Source organism: Ochotona curzoniae, unplaced genomic scaffold, assembly GCF_017591425.1.
Source record: "Ochotona curzoniae isolate NIBS_2020 unplaced genomic scaffold, NIBS_Ocur_1.0 contig_291, whole genome shotgun sequence".
Classification (NCBI taxonomy): Eukaryota; Metazoa; Chordata; class Mammalia; order Lagomorpha; family Ochotonidae; genus Ochotona; species Ochotona curzoniae.
The window spans coordinates 13,003,112-13,012,015 of NW_024465649.1; the positions used below are offsets into that span (position 1 = coordinate 13,003,112).

Consider the following 8,904-nt stretch of genomic DNA (forward strand, 5'->3'; position numbering starts at 1 on the left):
GTGATGGACTCAAGGGGCTGAGAGCTGATGCCAGTGGTTCTCCAGTCCCCTGGGGACCAGGCAAATGCAGCAGAAGGCTCAAAAATAGATGGCACCTTCAGTGCTGAGTGGGGCCAGAGGAATTCATAGACTGCTGCCGGAGCTGGTTCCCTACCCAGCAGCACACTGGGACAGCTAAATTCATTCCTACACGCAGGCTTCCAGCTGCGCCACTCCCTGGTGCCTGACCCTCTGGTGATCCCATTCTGGGCTGCCAGATTCTGGATGTCACCCTCCTCCCGCCTCCCCCCAGACAAGAATCAACTTCTACCTGCCTACACATCATTGAATACAGATAAGAAAACTGTGGCTGTCACCTCTTCCCCTCCCCTCCCTCCCACCCCCACTCTCCCACGCGCTGGCCCAGTAGTGGGCTGAATTTAGTTGGAGTGCTCCTTGCACTCCACCTGATGGTACTCCTCCCAGATCTGGGGCTGCTCCAGGGTATGGGGCTCCTCCTGGGTCTGGGCCTCCTCTGGGGTCTCAGCCTTCTCCATGGTCTGGGCCTCCAGCTCTTCTGTGGAGGAGAAAGGAGGTGGCTGTGATTAGGCAGAGCAATTACACCTGCTTCCAGGTGCAGACCTCTGTGAGGCTCCCATGTCATCTCAGCCCTATGGAATATGAATTTGAATTTGCTCTGCATCCTGAGCCTGGAACTGCAGCCCTGGCCATAGGGTACACTTGCAGTCTGGCCCATCACACAAACTGGCTGGCATGTATCCGGCTAGGGAACTCCATAGCTCTGATGCTTGCCCTCCTGCAGAATGGGCCAATGCTTTTTGGGGACCAGGTGACATACAGGTGACATACAATGAGTCAAGTTCCACTCATGCCTTCATCAACTTTAAGCTCTAGTTAATTCTCAGTGACGTCACAAGGAGAGGGACTATTATTAACCCATTTTTGCACATGTTGAAGCTGAGGCACCCCAGAGTAAATGACCTTGCCCAGGGTTCCCCAGCTGATTAAAGTGCCTAGAGTGATTCAAGCCAGCCTACCACCTCCCCAGCTAAGGAGGTGAGACAGTATGTGCACAGCAAATATGCAACAGGCCTCTCTGGCTTCCCCTCAGGAAAATGGGAGTGACATCACTAGGCCACTGTGTGCTGACTCGCCATGAGTTAGCTAGACCTCTGCATATAGAGGCAACTTGGAGGAAGACTGGGAGGAAGAAAGCCCTAGATGCTTTGGGCAGCAAAGCCCTCAAAAAGGAAAATCGACTGAGAGCATTCTCACTTTCAGAACTTCACCTGCTCCTCACTGAAACCTCTCAGGGGAAACCAGTGCAGTGCTAAAGAGACTGACCTGTGAGTGCCCAACAGAGCCCCGGGCACCAGTGGCGGAGCTGCCAAGAACAGGGTCGCTCCACAGTGGTCTGGGCAGAGGGTCCAGTCCCACCTGTCCCAGATTGGTTCCTGCTGTTGCAGGCTCAGCCCGATACCCAACACATGCATACCCCTTCACGCATAGGACCACCATGCTAAGGGTGGGCACCATGCTAAGGGAGTGGGCATCAGACTTGGAACCAGAGAGCTCTGTGCACCTCCCAGCTCTGCCATGTACATCCTCCAGGACCTCTCAGGGCACGTCCCGAGGCCCTGAGCTCACCATCTACTTGGCTGTAATGAGACTCCCCATTCTCCACAATGGCTGGAGGTCCAGGAGGGGGGACCCACTTACCAGGATTTTCTCTGTCTGTGTCAGACAGGATGGTCAGTGAGAAGGAGGGTGATGGTGGTGGTGGCGGTGGCGGCGGCAGAAAGTGGAGCGCCGAGAGGAAGCCTGGTGGCAGGTACGGGGGCTGCGGTGGCTGAACAGGTGGCAGTGGCAGCGGGTAGAAAGTCGGCTGGAAGTCTCCCACTGGTTCTGACACCTGTATGGCATGTGTGGCCAAGAGGCAGAGGGGGACAGTGAGCCAGGGGCCCGTAGGTGTGCCTGTCATTTCCCAGATGGAAGTCCCCCTTCAGGAAAGCACCGCCTCTAGTCCAGAACACAGGGTACAGAATCCTGTGGGTGCGGTGTTGTGTCAACCCCTGCTGAGTGATCCAAGGCAAGAGACAATGCAAGCATGACGACTGGATCTACAGCCTCCTGAGCCAGCCAGGGCAATGGGGTGTCACTACTGTTCTCCCAAGAGGACGAAAAGCAGATGCAGGGAGATGAAACCACAGGCCCAAGCCACAGAGCTGGGAGCTGGCAAAGGCAGCTGCAAACCCTACCCATGTGTGAGGCCACTGCCCACTGATCTGTACCATCAGGTGCCACAGAAGGTTCTGGGGTCTCTCAAACCCACAGACTGCTTCCTGTTCGGCCCGACCCTGATCCAGACTCCAGAGGCAGCAGATGAAGACTGGAGTACTCATACCCAGCCAACGAGCTCCTGACTTCAGCCTGGCCTGCGCTGGTCACCACGGCCATTTGCGGGCTGAACCAGTAGGCAGCAGGTTTCTGTATTTCTCTGGCTTTTGAGTGTATTTTTAAATGAAAATAAAAGACAGGATTCTTGAAGAAACTGTTCTCCTCTAAGTGAGGCTGAATGCCCCACATGCTGAGTCACCTGGAGGGGCTCCTGGCAGCACCTTAAAAGCTCCAAGCAGCCTGCAACCAGCTCCCTCTGGGACGCCTATCCTTCCTGACCACAAAGGAGTAAACAAACTCCCCACCCCAAGGCACTTGCAACGTGCCAGACCCTGAGTGAGGCGTCTTAAATGCACCACCCCTTGTTATTCAGGGCCCCAGAAGTTAGGTGCTCCTGCCCCCACCCCAGGTGTGGTTGCCAGGTCACTCGATGGAGAAGGGATCAAATCTCAGGGTCATGAAGAGGAGACTGTAGGAGACAGGAGAAGGCTGGGGCATCCCTGGGGCCCATCTCAAAACCTAGACAAGAGACACAGCATAGGCAGAAAGGAACCCATGGGTTCTTGGTTTCAAAAAAGTCTGGCAAATAAAGGCCTGATCTGCACATGAGGGGGAGGATGGGGGAATGTCAGTGCTTCAATTCTGGGCTGCTCAGCCAAGCCTCCCTCTCCCCTCCCGGATCACAGCTCCTGCCTGGGCCTGTGAGGGATGCCTGGCCCGGCCTCCCAGCTGAGATTGCACTTGGCACAAAGGCATCTGTCAGGCCTGTAGATCAATAGCCAGCCTGGACGTCAGGCCCTGGGATTCCGCGTGAGCAGACGGTGCTCAGGGCCCCGCTTGGCCAGAGCCCCTCTTTGTGTGGCGGCTGCTGGGGACATCTTGCTTTCTTTCCCCTGGGCTGGAAGGGGAGCAACCAAAGGAGTGCCCACGGATCACAGGCCAAGGTGCAGTCATGAGGAGGACTGGGGGCCACACCTGCCCTCCTTGGCCTGAGACTTGCCTGGGGCAGCAGAGAGCTCAGGGGACCAGGTGTCCCAGTGACACCACCAGCTGTGTTGTCTGGATCCAAGTCCCTCATGCCCCAACTTCACAACCTTGGATAAAGGCTGAATTCGACTGAGCCTTTTCCCACGACTCTGCCTGGCATCCTAAGACTCCTCTGAAGGCTCTCAGAAGGGCCGGAAGACAGCTAGTGTTCTCAAATGTTCTTCCCTTGCATCAGTGGAATGAAAACAGTATGCGCAGCAGGCAGGAAAGAGGCTGATGGGGTAACACAGGAGAGCAGGCATGTGCCCTGGAACCCTTGGGATCCACTACAAGACTACAGCCCAGGACCTGCATCTCCTGCTGCCTTTGTTAAACTAAGAAGCCCACATGTTTCCTTCATGCCTTTCCACCTTCCTGCAGGGGCAGTGTCTGGGATCCCCAAAGGGCAGGCCTTTAGGTGACAGCACCTGAAGAATGGTGGTACCTGTTGTAGTAACTGTCCACCCCCAAAGGCCCAAGCTCGGGGGACCCCAGCCAACACTGGCCTCTCTCTGGGCCCCAGCTCTAGCAGTCCTCCTCCAAGATGGTCAAAGTCTAAAGGCCCCATACCTATCCTGATCTGGTAGCTGGCATCTGAAGCTGCAGAATCCAGCCACATGCCCCACCCAACAGGGGTGACCTCACTTGTTACATACATTGCAGCCAAGCCTGTGTCCTTCCTACTGGGAAACTTGGTGCAGAGTGGCTGTCCTGGGGGGATAACAGTCACTTCCTCATCTGAGCAAGGGCAGCAGGGACAAGGAGGGGACTCACCAGGCCTCCACTGGGATACTGGGTGCAGGACACATGCCGGAAGCCAGCCTGCACTGGCAGGCCCGGAGGTGGAGCTGCATCTTGGTAGCCTAGTGGGAATGGGCGGAAGGGGTGCATGCCCACCGAGCAGCCTGGGTACAGCTTGCCAGGCTCTCGCTCCAGGTACTCAGGCCCAACAGGGCGATCCATGTTGATGTTCAGAGCCAGCCCTGAGGAAAGCAATTGGTAAGACGGAAGTTAAGATAGGTGGACCTGGGGCCCCAGCAGCACATTCCAGCCTGGGGTAGTAGTACAGCCTCCCTTGGACTGGGCCCCTGAATGACACCCCCACTCCCATCTCCCTTACCCATCTCTGCCCCTTCCTACTCCACCAGGCTGTTTCTGCCTCCACTGGGTCCTGCTGGGCAGCAGCACCGGGTCAGAGCTCCCAGCTAGCTCCCCACTGCTGAGGGAAAACCCTCCCCCCAGCATCCCATTGTGTCCTGCGCCCTAGGCCACAGTGCCCAGTGGATCAGTACACTTGTACCCCCTCCACCTCTGGCACTTGCTATGATGGCTCAGCTGCACAACATCTCTACCAGCCCTTCCTGCTCTCAGCAGAGCTCTGTTGGTGGACTCCTGATGGGTGACCAGCATCCCTCCAGAGCCCCAGGTGGCCAGCAGTATGTGCCCCTACCTGTTCCTAGGTGCCAGTGTATGGGGCCTGCTGCTGCACAGCCACCAACAGCACTACCTCTCCGGAAAAGAAAGCTTCTCCTAGGCTTGCTGGGAGGGGGTCTGTTTTCCCACCAGCTGGCTAGCTCCCTGAGACATAGATTTTCTGGGTAAGTCCCTGGAAGAACCTGTCCAAGGTTACAACGTGAGAGACCTCAGACGGCACACCCTCTCTACCATGTCACCATGGGAGAAATACCAAGAACACGTGTCACAGTAAAGAGAGAGAAACAGGCTAGATTTTTAAAACTCTTCACACATGAGGGCAGACGGTCATGTGGGAGCCCGGCATTACGTCGGGCAGAGCTGGGGTTCAGCTGCCGGCTCCCCGGCTTCTGATCCTGCTTCCTGCTAAGCTCAAGCACTTGGGTCTGGACCACCTACACCCGGTGACCAAGACTAAGTGAGGTATGGCTCAGCCTCCGGCCGCTGCGGGCATTTGGGCACTGAACAGTACACGGAAGGCTGCCTTTTCCCCTCCCTGTAGTCCTTCCAAAACACATAAATCCTCAGTGACAAAAAAAAAACTCCAAGAAATTCTTCACCAGACTTAAAACTGTATATAAAAGCAACAAGACATGGGGAACATATAGTTTACGTACAAAATGGAGCTGGAAAAACAATCACGTTTTGGTACACTGTTCTGGAGAGTAGGGGCGGCCACCTCTTTTGCTCCCACATAGGACGGAAGGTTGGCAAGGTGAACGCTGGTGCACACTGGGCCAGGGTGCAGCAGAAGGAGAAGCCGCTTGGCCAAGGAACGGCAGAAAACACCTGCCAGACCCACAAACGCTCCCGGGAACGTTCTGGGCGCACAGCCCACAGCCTGACAAAATGGCTGACAAAATGGCGGAAAGCACCGCACAGGCGCAGGAGGGGCCTCTCGCCCCCGGAAAAGGGAGGGGATGCACATGCGTATTCACAGTTGTGCGCCTTCCACCTGTCTACCAAAGGCCCCCCTCCAGAAACCAGCAGAAAGAGGTGCGCAAGCGCAGTGCTGCAGATCTCGCTCAGCGTGCCCAGGGGGAGCCACTGCTAAGAGGGCGACGGGGGCCATCTTTTTTAAAGACAAAACTACAACAGAATGTTAAAAGTCCTCTGGATCACCCTTTCTCTTCGTCCTTTCTATAAAAAGACACCGACCCAAATCTCTGACTAGAGAAAGGCTGCTCAGAGCCAAGCGCTTTTTCCCCTCCTCAAGACTCTAAGGCCCCCTAGCCCGGCAGCCCATTCCAACGGGATCAGGGCCTAGGCCGCAAGTTTGGGACGCAGTGGGCCTGCAGCCCGAAGGGGAACTGGACAGCGGCACCAAAGCCAAGCAGGGCCCTGGGATCTTACCGAAGTTGGCGAACGGCGGGCTTGGTGGAGGCAGCAGCGGTCTGCACAACTCCTGGTGGCCAGGGCCGCCTAGGCCGCCTAGGCCGCCTAGGTCACGCAGGCCTGGGGCCTCCAACCCGAAGTGGGCCGCCATTTGGCTGCGGCCACTCAGGACAGGCTGGAAGGCACTGGGGCCAGGGCTAGGACCTCGCGGTGGCCTCTCACAAAGGTAGACTGCCGCGCGGCCATCAGGGCCCGGCTCAGGACCTCCTGCAGCAGGCAGTGGAAGCAGCGGGCAGAGGCTTGAGCCCTGGCTGGTGGCCACGGCCGCGGCCCCAACTCCGGTTGCAACAGCCAGCTCAGGCCCCCGGGGAACCGGGCCTGGGGCCTGGACCTGGGCAAGCTCCTGCTCCTCCTCCAAGCCCTGCTTCTTGAGCACCTTCTGTGCGGCCATGATCTTCTGGCGCTCTGTAATCAGGTAGCACTTGTCGCAGGTGCACTGCTTCCAGTGGCATTTGCCTGCATGGCCCTTGACAGGCACCAGGAAGCCATGGTTGCGGCACCTGGAGCATTTGGGGGTGCGCAGAATCTTGTCGGCCAGTTTTGCAGGGTCCGCCTTCATGCTGCAACCGTCACCTCTGGAAGCTGCCGAGCAAGTGGCGCGGCAAGGCACCACATCCCACAAGTCCCCGGTGCGGGGACATTGGATACACTTGTAACAAAACGGCGCACAGTATGTCCCAAGAAACGTCCAAGGACGGCCTGCAAGAAGACCCTTGCATTCTTTCACGCCCCTTTTCAATGCAAACTTGAGATTTCTGGGTTTTGGGTAGTTAGATGCAAGGGATGGGTATTAATTTTTATTGGCATGTGTACCATCTAGAATATCTGCAGGGTTAGACATTTAATTTTTCCGGACTTGGTATTCCCGCCATTCTGACGAGACAGGAGGTATTTTGTAATTTCAAAAAAAAAAAAAAAAAAAGGCGGAGGGATACCAACGGTCCGCGAACTTAACACTGCAGAAAACTCGCCTCTGAGTAAACCTGATTCGGTATTAAAAAAAATTGTGAGAGGAAAAACAAAACAAACAGACCAAAAATGTGTTTTTCTTTCCTGAAGCCACTGCTACCTGGTAAAGTTTATTTCTCCCCTGCAGAGAAGCAGCCAGTTCCAGGGAAGCTTCCAGAATTTTTTGCGGTGTGCTTCCTTGTGCGATGGTTGATGAAGGGTGTGTCCTTCCGGCTGCTCCTGCGGTGGAAAAGGCTGGGCATAGGAGTGTTTTTCTGAAAGGTGGCGCCATCTTCCAGAGGTTGAGCACTCTGACTTAAAATAAACAGGATTTTTTGGCACCTGCTTGAAGCATCATTTAGAGCTGCTATCTCAGAAATAATCCAGCTCTTCAGGAAAACCACCACAGGCTTCACAATTTCCCCGGAGGTACTAAATCAATTCATATGCATATGATCTATATTTATAATATATTGACAAATATACACTATATAAAATATAATGTACAACATAAATATAAGATATTTATAATGTTTATTACAATATTTTTAAAAATATATATGATATTTTCAACAGAAATTGGTGAATCCCTGAAGTCTTCTTATTTGAGATTTAAAGAAAAAAAAAAAAAAGGAAGAAAGAAAGGTCGGTACTGGCCCAAGCTTACCAGTGTGCGATGAGTGTTACTTCAGGAGGCAGTAAGGGTCATCACTGGCTAAGGCCAGGGCGGACGGTGTGTGTCACTGTGCTTTGCCCGGAGCCCTCTTCCTGGTCAGATGAAAGGAAGTAGCCAGGCTTACTGACCACTGCGTCTGAGGGCAGTTGCATCGTCAGGTACCTGCGGTAGGAGGCAGTGGCTTTTCTGAGAAAATGGAAATAATGTTTACAGTCTTTCTGCATAAAAAAAAAGAAAAGAAAGGAAAAGAAAAAAAGATTGCCTGGCACGGTAGCCTAGCAGTTCAAGTCCTCGCCTTGCGTACTTTGGGATCCCATATAGGCGCCAGTTCTAATCCCGGCAGCCCCGCTTCCCATCCAGCTCTCTGCTTGTGGCCTGGGAAAGCAGTCAAGGATGGCCCAAAGCCTTGGGACTCTGCACCCACATGGGAGACCTGGAGGAAGTGCCTGGCTCCTGGCTTCGGATCGGTGCAGCACTGGCCATTGCAGCCACTTGGGGAGTGAATCATTGGCCAGAAGATCGTCCTCTCTGTCTTTTCTCTTCTCTGTATAGCTGACTTTCCAATAAAAATAAATAAATCTTTAAAAAAAAAAGAAAAAAGAAAAGAAAAACTAATTCTTCATCCTAATAATAACTGCATTCTCTGAGAAGTTTACTGGTACTTTGCATTCATTTAAAGAGGGCTAGGTTCGTCTCTGCTTCATTCTAATGCTTTGTTAATTTTTAAATAGTTTATTAATATTCATTTTAGAGTCAAAATGGCAGATGGAGGTCCCGTCCACTGGTTCCCTTCCCTTTCAGTGTCCATAGCATCAGGCCAAAACCAGGAACAGGGACTTGTTCTGGGTTTCCCTGGGACGTGACAAAGCATCAACTGCTTGAGCCGTAACCTGCCACCTCCCAGGGTGTGATTTAGGAGGAAGCTGTGGTCGGGAGCAGACCCAGACTTGAACCAGACATGTCCAGAGCAGTGCAGGCATCTTAACACG

At 54.2% G+C, this 8,904-nt stretch overlaps 1 protein-coding gene across 1 annotated transcript; it reads right to left on the minus strand.

The window, feature by feature from the left end:
- Positions 1-419: 419 nt before the first annotated feature.
- On the minus strand, positions 420-6,850 carry DMRTB1 (DMRT like family B with proline rich C-terminal 1). Its single transcript, XM_040978612.1, has 4 exons — positions 6,250-6,850; positions 4,198-4,406; positions 1,720-1,912; positions 420-556 (listed from the first exon to the last, which is right to left on the minus strand). The coding sequence occupies exons 1-4, from the start codon at positions 6,848-6,850 to the stop codon at positions 420-422; spliced, it is 1,140 nt and encodes a 379-aa protein (XP_040834546.1).
- Between the last annotated feature and the right edge of the window lie 2,054 nt (positions 6,851-8,904).

Excerpts from the sequence above, each read along its gene's own strand:
- DMRTB1 (XM_040978612.1), bottom strand. The coding sequence starts at position 6,850 with ATGAAGGCGGACCCTGCAAAACTGGCCGACAAGATTCTGCGCACCCCC. Across the intron at positions 4,407-6,249 it reads CCCGCCGTTCGCCAACTTCG|GGCTGGCTCTGAACATCAAC; the intron begins GTAAGATCCCAG and ends TGCTTTCCTCAG. Across the intron at positions 557-1,719 it reads CACAGACAGAGAAAATCCTG|AAGAGCTGGAGGCCCAGACC; the intron begins GTAAGTGGGTCC and ends TCTCCTCCACAG.